At 40.4% G+C, this 19,367-nt stretch overlaps 1 protein-coding gene across 2 annotated transcripts in view; it reads left to right on the top strand.

The window, feature by feature from the left end:
* Positions 1-814: 814 nt before the first annotated feature.
* Positions 815-19,367, top strand: part of LOC134585477 (C-C motif chemokine 20-like) — a 194,663-nt gene continuing 176,110 nt past the window's right edge. The window contains exons 1-4 of one of the 2 annotated variants that reach the window (XR_010086523.1): positions 815-895; positions 1,914-2,022; positions 2,728-2,802; positions 3,927-4,245. Coding sequence is in view for 1 of the 2 variants with exons in the window: in XM_063440899.1 (XP_063296969.1) it covers positions 820-895; positions 1,914-2,022; positions 2,728-2,802; positions 3,927-3,987 (321 nt within the window). In the remaining variant the exon portion in view is untranslated. Of the gene's footprint in view, positions 896-1,913; positions 2,023-2,727; positions 2,803-3,926; positions 4,420-19,367 lie in introns of those variants that run through there. The other variant, XM_063440899.1, reaches the window with a different exon arrangement.

Below are 19,367 nucleotides of genomic sequence, written 5' to 3' on the forward strand. Positions count from 1 at the left end.
GCGGTTGTTTGCGGTGCGTTAAACGGGGAGTTTGGTCTGTCACTGTGAAGCGGGCATAACCCTTACACTACCTGATCGATACAACATCATACCTGATGTTTTAAAGCACGTTATTCCAAACAATTTAGGAATGTTAGGTGATTTATGCCCTTTATGGATTAAAACCAGACTCTGCATCAACTATGTGATTTTCCATGGGAGTTTTGCCATGGATCCCCCTCCAGCATGCCACAGTCCAGGTGTTAGTCCCCTTGAAACAACTTTTCCATCACTATTGTGGCCAGAAAGAGTCCCGGTTTTAAAATTCGCCTGCCTGTTGAAGTCTATGGCGGTTCGCCCGTTCGCGAACATTTGCGGAAATTCGCGTTCGCCAATGGAAAATTTTATGTTCGCGACATCACTAATATCCTGTTGTCGCAAAACAGAGCAACCTAGGTCTTTTACAACAGGTTAAGTGGTATTGCTTTAACGTAATTCGAGAAACATTATTAGTGGCAGAGTATTTATTAAAAAAAATAATAAAATGTAAACAACCAGTTAATAAATTATCTAAAGATCCCCGTTTTAGTGGTGCGGTTTACATTTATAATTATATAATGTGCTGTCATGCATCACAGAACCTATCATTTCCCTGTTGTCTTTTGTGTTGTGTGGTTAACAATTATAGAGATGTCGGTGAATGAATGTTCTATGACCAAAAAGTGGAAAGTATATGGGAAGTCCCTAGATGAGTATCACCTGTAGGTGGTGTCTGGTCCTCTAGTATATAACTATCTAGTCTGTGCACAAGCAGTTAATCAAATGACACCTGATCACAAGATGTTAGGAGCCAGCACTTTGTCACTTTTATGTCTGTTAGCATTTGCAAGCCTGTTCTATGTCAATACAGCAGAAGGTGAGTTTTTTATTCTATATGTTTTCCTTCTTAACAGACTAATATGTTGATTTGCAAAAAATATATATTTTTTATGCTTATTAGATCTATATACATTTTTCTATTTGGCTTGGTTAAGTCAACACTGTTATGTTTTAATATTTTAAAGTTCAGCTTCTAAAGTCTTTCGACTGTAGATTACACCGCTAATATACAAAGCACTTCTCACCACAAGACGAGGACTGGGGAGAACAAGCTAATTGTAAACGTTGGTCAAAAATTCCCTTTTAGGAAAAATCTGCACCTTTTAATTTTACCATCTCGGTTATTTCTACCTAAAACGTGCAATCCTGTTTGCAAGCTATGCACATATCGGTAATAGAGAATAAACTTTTATATGGTGCCATTATCTTAAAATTCGGACAAATGCAGATACATATAGAAGGTTATGGATAGGGTAAGGTAGTATAGAAAAGATCCAAGCTTTTACCGTTTTAACTAAAAAGGTCTGTATTTATAAAATACTTTGAAAATGTAAATGCACTATTAGCACTATCCTGTCCCCCATATTATATTTAAAACTGAAATATATTGCATGAACAAAATATCAGATCTTTATTAAGTTGTATAAATGACATTCACATTTCTTTTGGATCGAATTGATCTTTACGGAAATCAGAGAAAAATGTTCTATAAATAGAATAGAAAGTAGTTTTTTTTTACTTATTAAACATTAACATTGTCTATTATCAAGTTCTTACGACAATCTGATTCTTTCTTTTCGTAATAATGGTATCCAGGCAGTGTATTTCTACTTTCTGTTTATATATTGTGGCATACAGACGAGTGTCTAGAACTATTTCCAGTACCGGAATACAAATAAATTATTTTTATATTTTATTATTTTACTACTCGGCTACCTTAAAAAAACAGAGCAAGGACAAGTGAATGTGTTTTTGCTATTACTAGAAGGTTTATAATTGCTACATAAAGTACATTGTACTGAGATACATTTTCTATTCCCTTTTTTATGCTGTAGGCTTGTTTGATTGTTGCTATACCTACACCAGGAAGCCTCTGCCTCCAAAACAAATTAAAAGTTATGTCATGCAGAATTCGTATGAAGTGTGTGATATAGACGCAGTAATGTAAGTTGTATTTAATTATTTTAAAAAAATCTATTTAATTTGTAGGCAATGCATATTACTTAGTTATATCATTTGTATGCATCTTAAAACAGATGGTTCTCGGTGTCCCAGACATTCCATGGTTTTGTCATGACCCCCCACAACTGCCTTTAAAATAAAATGGAAAAAAAAACACCTTTATTGACATGGTCAAAATAAAAAGTCTAACCCTTATTGTTCATTCTTTCATAAAATTATCTCTAAAACCCAAGGTGTACTGGGAAGGTAAGAAACACTGTATATATCATGTGTTCTCAAACTCCGGCCCCCCAGATGTTGCTGAACTACAACTCCCATGATTCTCTGGCTATCTATGTAATTCAAAGAATCATGGGAGTTGTAGTTCAGCAACATATGGGGGGCCGGAGTTTGAGGACCCATGGTATATACCTTGAATGGTTAAATATGTTGATGCTATTGTTTATTAATAGGTTATCTGCTGCAGATATCCTGTTTGCAAGATAGTGTTGGAGGATTGTCTACATTGTAAATACGCCAGCTATTAAGACACATGTTTGACGAGAAGACATTACCCACTTCTGAGTCAAATGTTGTGTTTTGTAATAGTGTTTTTGTGTGATTATTGTGTTTAATATGATGTTCTGCTAGTGTATGGTCCTGTGTGAGATCATGGGAGACAAATCAACTTTCTTACTTCATTTCCAGATTAATTACAAAAAGATTCAAAGTCTGTGCCAATCCCAAGGATAAGTGGGTCATGAATATCATTAAAACAAAAAGGTAGGACATTTTTTACTAACGCTTATTTTGTAGACAATAGAAGAGTCAGATATTCTCAAAATGATCAAATCGGATCACCCAAAAAATAAGAAGCAGGACTAAATAACATTTTGCAAAAAAATCACTTTGCTTCTAGTTTCAACCGTAATAAACTAAAACAGTCCATAAACAAATAGTGGTCAGTTAACCAAATGGCAAAATTTAGGGTATTTTTTTTCAACTTTCCATTTTAGCCTAAATTTTGCAAATTGGTTATTAATTCCTCTTAGTGCAGACATCAGTGATAAGGCTCTACAACAATGTACTGAATGCTTCAAAAAAATGCAAATCTATTCACCGAAGAAAAATTAAAATAACACAGAATAATGGTGAAGACAAATAGCTGCTGTACAGTTGTGTATCTCTGATTTTTTTTATTATACAGAAAGCAGTCCGGGTATTAAACCTCTCTCACAAGTAAGTGTATGTTGAGTTGTTAACACACTTTTTTGGAGTTAACATACAGCGAAATGTAGAACATATGATGTAGAATTATACCTCCCATGAAGCTTTTCCATCCTTAAGTCCTGCAAGGCATCCTGGAAGTGTAGTTCTATACAACAGTTGGAAATCTACATTTGCCTATTTTTGATCAGCGCTATTAGTAATAGTCTGTTTTGTTTTTTCTTCCATGTATATTTGAGATATCAATGAAATTAAGTAATCGGAGATGGTTAAACTACAAAAGAATTATGTCTTTGTGGTACTACAATTTTATGGTTTTGTGTTGTTTTTCACATAATAAAATCATTATATAGTTTTAAATATTTGATAAGTACACTTAGGACAATGAGCTCAATACTTCTCTCCTGTGGGAGAAGTAGGTATAATTTAATATTTTTTTTATTTTATTTTATAAACTGGATATGCTTTTTCCATTTTTTATTATTAGCATAATACACGTGCTAATCACGAGCAATGCCAAGTAAATGTCTTATTTGTAGCAGAGTTGCAGCTACTGCTGTTTGATGTTGGATGGCATTTTAACTGATGTAACAAAGATCATTATAATGGATTTAGGCCAAATACATTCCAATGCCAGGATCAAAGGGCTAATCATGTAATTTATTTATCATTATTTACAGCAAAGGACCGAAAAGCCCTGGGAAACGTGTGAAGCCTGCAAGTGACAGTTCTGGAAACTAAGCTCCTTTTTTTTTAACCTTTCATAATTTATATACTTGCATCATTATATTTACCTTTTTGTTTGCAAAAAGCTGCACAAAACTGGTTTCTGCTGAAACTGCTGAATATTTCTTTTCTATGACATTCTGATCATATTGCATCGTTATTGCGTGTGCTTTTTGGAGCATGTACACATACAGGATTATTCGCTAAAATGAAAACTGATCTCAACCTGAATTTTAAATTTAAGGTCATATAAGCCTAAATGGAACAATTCAAGTATGCTCCACATTCAGCTGACCTTAAATTTGAAATTCCGAATCAATTTACTTTGAATTCTCTCTTTAGTGTTTTTGTATATTGGGCTTTCAATGGTGTATGTGTATATTCCCTATTTCTTTGAATGAAAGTATAATAAAGGTCCTATATTTTGTCTTGCCTGGAGAAATTCAAATAAACTATAAAAAAAAAAAAAAAAAAATGTTTTGAGTCTTTGCTATTTTTCATATAAAAAATATAAACATAAACCGGATACCAAAAAGGAGTACTTTTCCTTACTGTAAACAACAATATGTACAGAGACTTGATGATGAAGAACAGGGTGAATTATTTTGGGAGGCATTCCACTCAGAACAGAATCGAATGGCTACAGAATCCACTATTCTGGGAATCACCAGGCAAACAACAAAGATCTCTAAAAGGAGGAGAAATAGAAAAGGAGGACAAGAGAAGAGAGAACAAACCTAAATATAGAGGACATTTTCAATCTAACAGGCCAATCACTAGAACCAGCTCAAGTGAAATTCTTGCAGAAAGACCTTAAATTTGCTGCCACTACAGATTGAAATGTTTTATTTTTTTTCAACGACCTGAGCCTTTTCAAAAGCAAATTGTTTTTGAAAACATTTTTTTTTTTTTTACAAAAGAGAGGAGAGGGGAATGGATGAGAGAAGTCATTTCACCCATGCAGATTTAACCCCTTAAGGACACATGACGTGTGTGACACGTCATGATTCCCTTTTATTCCAGAAGTTTGGTCCTTAAGGGGTTAAAAGATAAATCCGAATTATTTCCCAAAGGAATGATTTCAGATGAAATGGAAATATTTCAAACACTGATAACGAAAGACCTAAAAAATAACTTAATACATTTTAAAAAGTAAATAAATATCAACAAAACTTATCTTACAATGAAAATACAGCTTTAAAAAATATGCAGAGAAATAACAACATCACAATAAAAATAGCAGATGAAGGGGAGTAGTTGTTCTATTAACAAATAAATATATAGAAGATGCTGAAAGGATAATTGCTGATAACTACGTACGAGAAGCTTACAGCTAATCCTACAGAACAAATAAAAATACATTTGAAGAATATATAAAGAAAGGCCTAGGTGCGGGTATCTTAAAGTTAAGGAAGTGAAATATTCATCAATATCTAATCCAATAACCATCAAATTTGATCAATTACCAAAGATTCATAAGGATGTTAATAACCCACTGGTAGACCAATCATCTCTGCGATAGATTGTGCCTACTGTACTGCAACCTATAGTGATAGTGATAATCCAGCACATTTAAAAGATACTATCCATATTTGACAAATTTTAGAACTAATAAGGAAAAAAAAATTGCCTCCTTAACCTGTGATATACATTTCCTACACAGCATAGTTTCCCATAATATTGGCATAAAGGTAGTCTAACATTTTTTTGAAATCTGATATTAGAGAATGACAAGCAAATTTTATCTTGGAAGGAATCCAATTGATCCTTACCAATAATTATTTTTCACATTCAGAAGCAAAGAACAACGATGGGCATCAAATTCGCTCCCAGTTATACCAACTTATTCGTGTCCTGTTGGGAGGAACTCCATGTCCTCCAAGACCATGACTGGAGTGGGAGTTTGATGTCACTGTTTTATAGCTGACATATTTTTTATTTGGAAGGGTCATACAACAGATCTTAATTCCTTTTTATCATATCTTATATTTATTATATCTATAACAATAACGACTGGGGGATTTTACTAACATCTACTTTCAGGGCCCAATAAATCTGCATTGTTTTTGCACTGTATAACATTGAAATTATAAGATTTATTTATACTTTTAAAAATTTGTATTACTCTATAGTGAATATACCCCTCAGAAAGTAAATACATATTTATGATTAATAATACTAATTTCACTAATAATGTTACCTAAAAAAATAGACAAGATTTATCTATAGTAAAAACCAAAGAAAATAAAAAGTTACCTGCACTCTCTCCTTAATCCCTATGTATATTTAGACAAATGGAGGTCATTTAGTTGCTTCTATGGCCATTGGAGGGAATGCCCGCCTGCCAACGTCAAGACAGACCCCCCTAAAGCGGGTCCTACACTGACCTTTCAGCCTGCTTCCTTGGGCTTCTGGCAAAGATATCTCTAATGAGACGGAGAGGGGTATTTTTTATATACACCCCTATATACTTATTAACCCTTCATAGGGAACACATAGGTTGGGTGGCAGCATTGTAACAAGGCTGTGTGATACAACGTATATACAAATACAAAAAGATAAGTCCTGCGCTCACTCCCATCACTACTGGGCCGGCAGCAATGACCTCAGTACACATCAGCCCCAATATATAGTAAAAACCAAAGAAAAGAAAAAGTTACCTGCGCTCTCTCCTTAATCCCTATGTATATTTAGGCAAATATGGCCATTGGAGGGAATGCCCGCCTGCCAACGTCAAAGCAGACCCCCCTAAATTGGGTCCTACACTGACCCTTCAGCCTGCTTCCTTGAGCTTCTGGCAAAGATATCTCTAATGAGACAGAGAGGGGTATTTTTTATATATACCCCTATATACTTATCCCCTGCTGATTTTGAACGTTTGCCTACTGACAAAGAAAAGATCAGTCTATAATTCTAATGGTAGGTGTATTTTAACAGTGAGAGACATAATAACCAAAAAAAATCCAGAAAAACGCATGTCAAAAAAGTTATAAATTGATTTGTATGCCAATGTGTCCTCTTCGACTTAGTACTTGGTGGCAAAACCCTTGTTGGCAATCACAGAGGTCAGACATTTCTTGTAGTTGGCCACCAGGTTTGCACACATCTCAGGATGGATTTTGTCCCACTCCTCTTTGGAGATCCTCTTCAAGTCATTAAGGTTTCGAGGCTGATGTTTGAAAACTCGAACCTTTAGCTCCCTCAACAGATTTTCTATGGGATTAAGGTCTGGAGACCTTAATGTGCTTCTTCTTGAGCCACTCCTTTGTTGCCTTGGCTTTGTGTTTTGGGTTATTGTCATGCTCGAATACCGATCCACGACCCGTTTTCAATGCCCTGGCTGAGGGAAGAAGGTTCTCACCCAAGATTTGACAGTACAATCCATCGCCCCTTTAAAGCGGTGCAGTTATCCTGTCCCCTTAGCAGAAAAACATCCCCAAAGCATAATGTTTCCACCTCCATGTTTGACAGTGGGGATGGTGTTCTTGGGGTCAAAATTCCTCCTCCTCCAAACACGGCGAGTTGAGTTGAATCCAAAGAGATCATATTGGTCTCATCTGACCACAACACTTTCACCCAGTTCTTCTCTGAATCATTCAGATGTACATTAGCAAACTTCAGATGGGCCTGTACATTTGCTTTCTTGAGCAGGGGGACCTTGTGGGCATTGCAGGATTTCAGTTCTTCACGGAGTAGTATGTTACCAATTGTTTTCTTAGTGACTATGGTACCAGCTGCCTTGAGATCATTAACAAGATCCTCCTGTGTAGTTCTAGGCTGATTCCTCACCGAGGTGAGATCTTGCATGGAGCACCAGACTGATGGAGACTGACAGTTATTTTGTGTTTCTTCCATTAGTGAATAATCGTACCAACTGTTGTCACCTTCTCACCAAGCTGCTTGGCAATGGTCTTGTAGCTCATTCCAGTCTTGTGTAGGTCTACAATCTTGTCCCTGACATTCTTGGACAGCTCTTTGGTCTTGGCCATGGTGGAGAGTTTGGAATCTGATTGATTGATTGAATGTTTCTGTGGACAGGTGTTTTTTATACAGTTAATGAGCTGAGATTAGGAGCACTCCATTTAAGAGATTTAATTGGAGGAGTGCAATTCTCGCTTTTCTTCCCCAATTCTCCTCCATGAGGAGCACTGGATTGGACGAGAAGAAGAGTAGGCATGATGTCGCGGGAGGCAGGTCAATCAGTTGCATGGACTGGATCTTGGTGCCAGAAAAAGGATATAGGAGTAATTATTTCAGATGACTTAAAGGTAGGAAGACAATGTAATAGAGCAGCTGGAAATGCTATCAAAATGCTTGGTTGTATAGGGAGAGGTATTAGCAGACAATGTAATAGAGTAGCTGGAAATGCTATCATAATGCTTGGTTGTATAGGGAGAGGTATTTGCAGTAGAAAGAGCTACTAAACTGGTTCATGGATTGCAGGATAAAACTTACTAGGAAAGGTTAAAGGAACTTAACATGTATAGCTTGGAGGAAAGACGAGATGGGGGGGATATGATAGAAATATTTAAATACATAAAGTGAATCAACACAGTAAAGGAGACTATATTTAAAAGAAGGAGAACTACCACAACAAGAGGACATAGTCTTAAATTAGAGGGACAAAGGTTTAAAAATAATATCAGGAAGTATTACTTTACTGAGAGGGTAGTGGATGCATGGAATAGCCTTCCAGCTGAAGTGGTAGAGGTTAACACAGTAAAGGAGTTTAAGCATGCGTATAGGCATAAGGCTATCCTTGACTTAAGATAATGCCAAGGACTAATTAAAGTATTTAGCAAATTGGGCAGACTAGATGGGCCGAATGGTTCTTACCTGCCGTCACATTCTATGTTTCTATGGTTTTTTTTCGATTTAGACACTAAATACAGAGGAGAACACTTTAGCGTTAGGAACACGGGTATATTTATTTATAAAAGATTTCTCTCATGTTCAAATATGTCCTGGGACCACAAACAATGCATTGTTACAATAGGGTAAAGCATAATATATATATAAAAAAAAAGTAATATTAACCCCTTAAGGACACAACTTCTGGAATAAAAGGGAATCATGACGGAATATTTCCCTCATGTGTCCTTAAGGAGTTAAAATACCCAGAACAATATTAAAAATACAAAGTAATATGTAAATACACATATACATTTAACACAAAATAGGTAAGAAAAATAATCAACCATGATTACAGGTGCATTCTGCACTGAGATATGTGGACTGGGATTTCTTAAGGGATTTTAGTGTGGAGGAAGATTTAATTGTGTCCTGGAGGTTGTTCTATACTTGCAGTGCTCTATACTTGCAGTAAAATAAGGATCAGGCTACTTTTTTACATTGCAGTATGCTAAATAAAGTGCTGGTACACTGAGATTATAGGAAGTGGGAACGGCTGGAGAGAACATTCTACTCAAGTAGGGTGGGAGCTTTCCAGAATACAAAAGACAAAAAAGACTTGAGGGACAGGAGAGCCTGGCCCTAAAGTCCAGAGAAGGACTAAGTGGGCAAAGAGGACATAACCCAAATAATTCAAGAGAAAAAGAGTACCTTAAGCAGATTTTGAGGACCCGAGTGCCAAAGACACACAGATATTAATTCTCAAAGAACCGCCAAAGATTTACCCACATTAAGAGTAACGACTCAATCAAAAGGTTAAAAATACGAATATCAATATCTTTATTCAATACTATACATAAGACTGTTTCAAATACATAAACGTGAAGCCAAATAAACTAGTGATACAAAAAATCTACTAGTGACTTAAAGCGGCACTGTCAGGGCCGAATCACGTTTTTTTTTACGCCCACCCTCCCGACTCCACTACATCTAACTGACCCCCTAGTCACCCCAAAATGCCCCTAAACCCCCCATATTACCTATTTTTTTTTTAACTTTATTTTGTGCCCAGACCTAGGTCCTGGGCGCCGCCATCTTTGTGTGGGTAGATGAAGTGCCTGTGGGACACGTCATCTGCCCACACTAGATAGCGCTGTGAGATTCCCGCGTATGTCCAGTTAAACACTTGGGCATTCGAATGGGAATTTAATCTATTCATTCATCAGAAAGACGAATGAATAGAAATGTCAGATGAACAAACAAACACTGAATATTGGTGTTTGTTCGTTCAGTTTATTACAAGGAGGGAGCTACCGCTCAGGGGTAAATAACAATGAGGGGGGGACTTATTGTCCTTCCCCCCAGGCCCCCACCCCTAAGCGGCGGGTGTGGGCCATAAAAGAAAATGAAGGGGGGGATTGTCCTCTCCCCGGCCTCCACCCCTGAGCGGCGGGTGGGGGCCACAAATGATAATGGGGGGAGCAATTGACCTCCCCCCCGGCTCCCACCCCTGAGTGGTGGGTGGGGGCCATAAATAACAATGGTGGGGACCTATTCTACCTGGCCCCCACCCCTGAGGTAGTGGGAATAAATAACAATGAGGGTGGGGACCTATTGTCCTGCCCCCTAGCCCCCACCCCTGAGTGGTGGGTGGGGGCCATAAATGATAATGAGGGGGGGACCTTTTGTCCTCCCCCGTGGCCCCCACCCCTGAGCGGCGGGTACAGACCATAAAAATGATGGTGGGGACCTAGTGTTCTGAGCCAAATTGCAGGGTGGGGCAAGGCTTTATAAGCCTTTCCCCGCCCTGCGAAGCTCAGTCTGTGCCGTGCCCTCGCCGGGTGAAGATTAATAAAAAAATATATATTTTTCGTCTTAATTTTTTTTGGGGTGGGGGCTGGGGGGAGGACAATAGGTCCCCCCCCCCCCCCATTATCCAGCAAATCATGCCGGGGGGACAGGTTATAGGGAAATCCTCCCCAGCTCTGCCGGCCCCCCTCATGCTGCAGCCGCCCGAGCACTCTGCAGAGAGCCTCTGGCGGCTGCAGCTTTGCCCGGACTCGTGCGTCCATGAGGGCGCAACGCCTGGGCGCAGCATTAGGAGAGGGGCTGACAGGAGGGAAGTGCTCAGCGCTCCCTCCTGTCACTCCCTCACTGTAGCGTGGCCAAGCCCTGTATGGTCCGCAGGTACAGGGAGCATCTGTCTCCTGTACCCGGCCGGACTGAGTGTGCACTTCCTTTTAGCCCGGCCGGGTATAGGAAACAAAATCTCCCTGTACCCGTGGACCATACAGGGCTCGGCCACGCTACAACAGAGGTAGGGGAGGGTGGGGGGATAAATTGACGGGGGGGAAGAAATTGACAGGGGGGGAGGGAGAGGGAGGAAGAAATTGAAAGGGGGGGAGGAAGAAATTGACGGGGGGAGGGAGGTGGAGGAAGAAATTGAAGGGGGGAGGAAGAAATTGACAGGGATTGGGGGAGGAAGAAATTGACAGGTATGGGGGGAGGAAGAAATTGACAGGGATGGGGGAGGAACAAATTGACAGGGATGGGGGAGGAAGAAATTGACAGGGATGGGGGGAGGAAGAAATTGACAGGGATGGGGGGAGGAAGAAATTGACAGGGATGGGGGGGAAGAAATTGACAGGGATGGGGGAGGAAGAAATTGACAGGGATGGGGGGAGGAAGAAATTGACAGGGAGGGAGGGAGAAAGAAATTGACAGGGAGGGGGCAAAAAAGCTATTGACAGGCAGGGGGGAGAGAAAGAAATTGACAGGGAGGGGAATTGACGGGGGAGGGAGGGGGAATGAGAGTGGGGAGGGGGAGGGGAGAAGAGAGTGACAAGGAGGGGGGGTAGAAGAGAGTGACAAGGAGGGGGGTAAAAGAGAGTGACAAGGGAGGGGAGAAGAGAGTGACAAGGGAGGGGGGGAGAAGAATGTGACAAAGGAGGGGGGGGAGAAGAGAGTGACAAGGGAGGGAGAGGGGGGAGAAGAGAGTGACAAGGGAGGGAGGGGGGGGAAGAGAGTGACAAGGGAGGGAGAGGGGGGAGAAGAGAGTGACAAGGGAGGGGGGAGAGATTGACATCCATCACACGCACACAATCACACACAAAGCACCCCTTACACACAAAGACAATGCACCCCTTGCACACAGAAAAACACACAATGCATTACACACACAATGAATTAGACACACACACACAAGCAATGCAACCCTTACACACAATGCATCCCTTACACTCACAGAAACACACAATGCATTCCTTACACACACTCAATACACCCCTTACACACACTCAATGCACCCCTTACACACGCACACACTGCATCGCGTACATACACAGAAACACACCTTGCAGCCCTTACACATACAAACACAGTTTCACACAATGCATTCCTTACACACATATCAGGACATCCCCTACACACTCCACCCCCTGTGAACAGTTGGTGGAACATGAAGGTGGACCCTGGGACCCAGACCTTGAGCTGTGTAAAGGGCCCCCAAAAATGGAGCTGCTTCCCGTTCTCCCAGAACATTGATTTTTGTTACCACAGTTACAAACAGCCTCCAGAGAGCCTGTTCTACACCAGACCAGTGGAGCCAGACTGCAGCTAGAGCCCATCATCATCCTCATCTGGTTGTAAGTAGGCAATCTAGCATATTATTCGTGGCACTAATCTCTAATTTACCTCACATTAAAGAAACACTATAGTCCCCAGAACCACTGCAGCTTAATGTAGTGGTTCTGGTGTCTATAGCCTGCCCCTGCAGGCCTTTTAATGTAAACACGGCGGCACTCCAGCACTGGCGTTAGTTAACATGGCAGATCATATGGGTGGGGCATTGTGATGTCAAATGGGGGGGGGGGGCAAACTTTACTTTTGCCTAGGTCGGCCGAGGTCCCCCTGCTATGTCAGGTAAAAGGGGGGACAAAGGTAGAAAATTAATTGGAAGGGTTTAGGGGGGCTACTAATATGGATGGGGGAGGGGTAGGTAGAAAAATAATTGGAAAGGGTTAGGGGGCTACTAATAAGGATAGGGGGAGAGGGGTAGGTAGAAAAATAATTGGAAGGGTTTAGGGGGGCTACTAATATGGATGGGAGGAGAGGGAGGTAGAAAAATTATTGGAAGGGGTTAGGGGACTACTAATATGCATGGAAGGGGTTAGTGGGGTACTAATATGCATGGAGGGTGTAGGGGGGTTAATATGCGTGGAAGGGGTAGGTGGGGTTCTTTTGTGCATGGAAGGAGGTTCTAATATTCATGGGAGGGGTAGGGGTGGTTCTAATATTCATGGAAGGGGTAGGTGGGGTTCTAATATAAATGGAAGGGGTAGAGACGGGTAGTAAAATGTATGGAATGCATTTCTGACAGTGTCACTGAATGGCAGTTAGGAAATGTGGTCACCCTAAGTCAGGGGCAGTATTACACAATCTGTATAAAAAATATAAAAAGCAATCTGCAAAGTACAAAATGTTTGTGTCATATGTCGTGCTAAAAATTAAGCTAGGAATGTGCATATTTTTTTTTAAATAATTTTTAGAATAATGATACAGACATTTTATTTCTTACATTTGTGATGATTCTTTTTTTCCTCTCTATATTCAAGGGACACTATAGTCACCAGAACCACAACAGCTAAACGTAGTAGTTCTGGTGTCTATAGCATGTCTTTGCAGGCTTTTTAATGTAAGCACTGCCATTTCGTAAAAAGGCAGTATTTACATTACTGCTGAGGAATACCTCTAGTGGACACTCAGATGGCCACTAGAGGTGCTTCCTAGTCGAGACATGAATGCCGGCCTATGAAGTATCTGCGCATGTGCGGCAAAGCTGCGCATGCGCACCAGAGAGCAATGACGCTTCTGAATAGAAGCGTTTTATTGCTCCCTGCTCGCACCCTCCTATTTCGTCATTTTGGCATCAGGAGGATCCCGGCGCTGTATCCGGGTAAGTAAAACCCCTTCCCTGTAGTGACCCTTTAATGTTATTATTTAATCATTTATATAGCGACTGCAAATTCCGTAGCTCTGTACAATGGGATAAACAACTCCTAGTTTACGGAATAAGAATATACCCGGCGAGTAAAAATGCTATCCCCCCAGATTTTTGGGGGTTCCTACGCCCATGTATAAACATAATCGCCCCATCAGGACCAAAGCATGCCGTTTCCCCTGTAAGATACTTAAACACTATGCCTAGGTATTACACTCCACACTAACTATAAGTAGGATCGTTAAACTACCCCATTCTCAAAAATCCATCTGTTGAACAATATTCTGACTCCCTATCCTAATCCTGCAACACACTAGCTGCGTAGAAGCAGATCTAAAGAAAAATTATCAGGCTATATAGAGAACCTTACAAAGATTTAAAAAAATGCCTAACGGCAGCGTCTTAGCTCGATGCACGTTTCGGCGCTATGGTGCGCCTTTCTCAAGAACATTGAAGTCCAGGGAGCCCGTCGCCTATTTTAAAGGGTGAAGGATACACCCCTCAGGTTGCATCATGCGGCCAATCCAGTGCCACAACGTCAAAGTGGGAGGGGGCTGAAGATTACTCGCGGCATAAAGCCAATTAAATAAGCGTGGAAACAATCGAAAAGTAAACAGCAGGCACTGGGACCACCTGCAGAGCCGAGTTAACCCCTAAGAGTTTGAAATAGACCATGGGCAATAAAACCGCCTGTTTCTCTGAGCCAAATTAACCCCTAGGAGTCTGGAGGCATTCAGAGTAACGTTCCCTGTACATAATACAAGTCTTCTACTATATGATAAAAGATACATTATGCATTAGGATCACTGAATATTATTTTAAGTTTGTAGACCATAGGGATATATATTAATTAATGAGGATCAGGAGATATTTAAAAGAGATGGTATTTTATGGTTCAGATGTAAAAGTAGATGCTGATTAAATACATCGTCATATTTCTAGATATTATGAAATCATAAACTGTCAGCATCACTAATTAAGGGCCCCTGTTCATAAATGTCAGTTGAAGTGTAATAAAATATATGATGAAATTAGGATACTTTCACAGTAGCTATTTATAAGATACACTAGGCAGGCTGCATAGATTTTTTTCCTTTTTTAAGTCACTAGCATGGTTTTTGTATCACTGGTTTCTTTGTTTCACATTTATGTATTATGTATTATGTACTATATATACGTATAGTATTGAATACACATATTGATATTCATATTTTTAACCCTTTGATTGAGTTGTTACTCTTAATGTGGGTAAATCTTTGGCGGTTCTTTGAGAATTAATATCCGTGTGTTTTTGGCACTCGGGTCCTCGCTCTCAAATATCCGCTTAAGGTACTCGCTTTCCAGAAAAGGTTCTTAAACACAAGGCTGGAAAGATGGAGGGTGCGTCTGGATTCCAGCGATAGGTAGTTTAGCTTTTAATTTGTGTTGGTCATGTAATTAGTAATTACGTTGTACTACAAAGCGATAGAAAGAGTTATACAATGTAGTAAGGTCCATACCACTACATACTCATTTTCAATGACCGACATTAGCATTTGTTGTACAATCTGTTTCCTTACTGCGGGGCTTAGGCAGGGTTTGTTTCTGTACCTGGCACCTAGAGTTTTTCAACGTGGAGTCCAATAGATAGATTAGGGTCCAGTGTACTATGTGATTTTGTTTTGACACATAGTTCTGAATTTATTAATTTACGTAATTTAGGTACTGTTTCAAAAATCATTGTGACAGTTTTGTCAGTGTTTAGGAAACGTTTGTTATCCGCTATCCACTTTTCTACCTGTGCAAACTGGTCTTGGAGCACGGCCTGAAGCTGTGGTAAATTTGGTTTGCTAGCATAGATTACTGTGCTCCTTTAATACACAGCACTAGAACTTTCGTAGGGAAACGTAAATACTAATACAATAAAGGAAATTCAGTAATGGATGGGATATTTATAAAGCTATAAAGAAAGTGCAGGTAAACAAGTGAATGCCAGTACTAATAATGTTAACAAGTAAGAAGAAACAGTCTGAAATTCAGTTAGTCCAAATCTGCTCTCACAGTCTATGTTTCTTTTCAGGGTTGTACCTGATGGTTAAGGAACTCCTTTGTTACAATTTAATAACCTCACAGCTCAAAATATCTAATGAGTTGTTTTTAATTATTTCATGACGTGTAGCTGAAGGGTGTGACCTGGTGATGGGATATTTCTGGGGATTTTTCATATTGTTGCAAACCATTTATCTACGCAAATACATTTGTAAACACTCATTACTGTTTATTTTAATTTTTTTTTGTTTAAACGCCTTCTTACGTTCATACACACCACGCGTTACAGATAGTTCTCCTAAACAGTCCCAAGCACGATAGCAAAAAGGAGGAACTGAAAGATATGTGTTCCGAAGACAGATTGCTGTTCTGGGAGAACCTGGCAGTAAGAGGTGTGCATGACTCCAAATTAGGTCAAAAAGGCCAGTAAGTTCACAGAGTGGCTTTCACATTACCAAAATTTCCCAGAGTGGACCAATGGGCTTGTGAACTTAGCTCCAAGGAGCTCACTAAATTGTCACCTCTATTCTGGCTTGCTCCCCAGATTATTTTCATGAGCTATAAGTTATGGGATCACTGGGTTTATATAGTGATATATACAGACAATTGCTCCTTTAATAATGTATGTAAAAAGATAGATAGATAGATAGATAGATAGATAGATAGATCACATTTTCCTGCTCTCAAATTCAGCCCATCTGTTTAAGTCCAGTGGGATGATGCGTTGTCATGAGAATCTGTTTAACCCTTGGGGGTCGCAGGTTCAGTTCCCAGCAGTTACTCAATAGTAATATCCCCTGGATGTTTGGCAAAGGTGCCATCCCCAGGACGTACTTAAAAAACAGAGCAATCTGAATGTACCTTTTCTGGTTAAACACTTTTTTTATCATTGCAGACAATATGAACATAATGAGTGAAGGCTCCACCTAAAAATCTCTAGGTTTAATCTCTACCTTAACTCGGGTTGTGGGTGAACAGGGATGGTTTAGGACTGGGTCAGGTGCAGTACCAGTGGACTCCAGGCACTATAATCCATTCAATGAGATAAAATGTTTATACTGCCTACAGTGTCCCTTTAAGAGTATTCTATTTAGGAGATGGTGCTTTATTTAAAGGATACTCCAAGCACCATAACCACATCAGTGATTTGAAGTGGTCATGGTGTGTGTAGCCTGTATGTGCAGCGTTTCACTATGAAGACATTTGCTGATCGAAGTGTAACTCCAGCTCTATCAGCGTCATTAGAGTGTCATTGGCTATTACAAAACAAGAGAGACTCTGTGAATATTAGACAATAAACAGCTTACATTGCATGCTGGTGACAGATGACTAATGATGGCACGACTCCATCACAGCCTCAGCCCTTCCTCCCTGGCATCACTTCCACTCCAGCCAATGGGTGTGACATCACCAGAGGATGGGTGACATCACCAGAGGAGTGACATTACCGGGACAACTTGCCCTTCACCGTGGCATTACGGGTTTTTGCTTCATTCATTTATTTCTATTTTTGGGGTATTTGGGCGGTACCAGTACAGTAAGGGTTACTTAATTCAAAACACCGATTTTTGGTTGGAGTAACCATTTAACCCTTTAGTTAGGTTTAGTTCTAGTTTTTCAGCGATTGATTAGAAGACGATTCACCTATACAGTAACTAACACTGGAGCCGGCATACCTCGGGCACTCAGAGAGGTTTATTTTTTTTTGCAAAAATCATTGGGACGGCAATATCAGGACACTGTTCACACACAGAAATGACAGCAGAACGACTAAAAATTGGATCTTAAACATTCAAACTATTTGGTGACTGACAGTGTTAGCAGTAATGAGATAACTGGCCACCTCAGGCTAGCCAGCCGCTACAAAAAAAGTTAGAAACAAATATAAAATAATAGCCTATAGAGGTCTAACAATTATATAACTATCAGGAGGATTTTATTGGCTTTATTTTTTTATTTATTTGCTGTTTGTTTGTTTTATTTTGCCAGCCATCACACTGCTTAACTGTCTAATTTTGTCCAATTTTTTATATTAACCTGTCGTTAACATCATCTAGCAATAATAACTTAACAAAAGCTCGATGAATCCCATTAACAGTGTCCTTGGGGAAATTATCACACGCATTGAGTTTTTTTATCTCACCTATTATGGAAATAATAATCACAACAAGAATAATCAATTTGCCTCAATGGATTGAATTTGGCATTCTTATTATTGTTATTTTATGCATAAAATACACCATAGTGTTTTTAAACAAAAAGAAAGAAAGTTTCAAACAGAGGCTTAACTAGAAATCACCGGGCCCCGGTGCAAAAATTACCCTGTCATTCCTTCCCCCCCAGCTCCTCCATGTGTCTCACCCCTCCCCCCCAGCTCCTCTATGTGTCTCATTCCCCCACCCCCAAGTCTACCCATGTGTCTCATCCCTCCAGCTCCTCCATGTGTCTCATCTCCCTCAGCCCATCTGTGTATCTCCTTCCCCCCAGTCCCTCCATGTGTCTCATTCTTCCCCCAGCCCTTCTATGTGTCTCATTCTCCCCCCCAAAGCCTTCCCATGTGTATCATCCCTCCATCTCCTCCATGTGTCTCATGCCCCTCAGGCCCTCTGTGTATCTCCTTCCCCCCAGTCCCTCCATGTATCTCCTTCCCCCCAGTCCCTCCATGTGTCTCATTCACCACCCAGCTCCTCTATGTGTCTCATGCTTCAGAGCTCCTCAATGTGTCTCATCCCCCCTGCCCCGTGTCTCACTCCCCCATGTCCCTCCATATGTTTCAATTCCCCCAAGCTACTCCATGTGTCTCATTCTCCCCCGTGTCACATTTCCCCTCCATGTATCTCAATTCCCCCTCATCCTTGCATGTGTTTCAATTCCCCCAGCCCCTCCATATGTCTCATTCTTCCCCCATGTGTCTCATTCCCCCTTCCATGAGTCTCAACTCCCCCATCCCCTTCATGTATCTAATTCCCCCCCCCCCCCCATGTGTCTCATTCACCCTTCATTTGTTCAGCTTTCACCCTAGTCCCTTCCATGTGCCCCCCAGGGCCTTCCATGTGTCTTCCCATCCTCCCCCCAATGTGTCTCTCCTCATCCCCTTCTGTACTTGCTCTTCTCATCTATGTAGGATGGCTGACGTGACCGCAGTACCCAGTCTGACAGAGGAAAACAGAGGACCCTCTACCGCTCAGCCACACTGCATACAGTAACTGGTAGAAGCGGAATGCTGTGCATCAGTGCACTGGCCCTGAAGTTATGCCGGTGTGCTCACGTTCACAGGGGTTCACAGGGCAGCTTTTTTGCGACCGCTATTATTACGCTACAGGTTCCAAACTCAATAACACAGGTCACTCTATTCAAACTCAACGGGAATTATTCACTAAATTCCAAACAGTAGTGAATTGAATTTAAATTGTGAAATAAAGCAAATGTAAAAAGCTCCAATTCAGCTACAGTCACAGATCAGCTATTATAATCTGTATGTTACAGTTAGATTTTAAGGTCACCACGATTTACTGTT

The sequence above is a fragment of the Pelobates fuscus genome, chromosome 2 (assembly GCF_036172605.1).
Source record: "Pelobates fuscus isolate aPelFus1 chromosome 2, aPelFus1.pri, whole genome shotgun sequence".
NCBI lineage: Eukaryota > Metazoa > Chordata > Amphibia > Anura > Pelobatidae > Pelobates > Pelobates fuscus.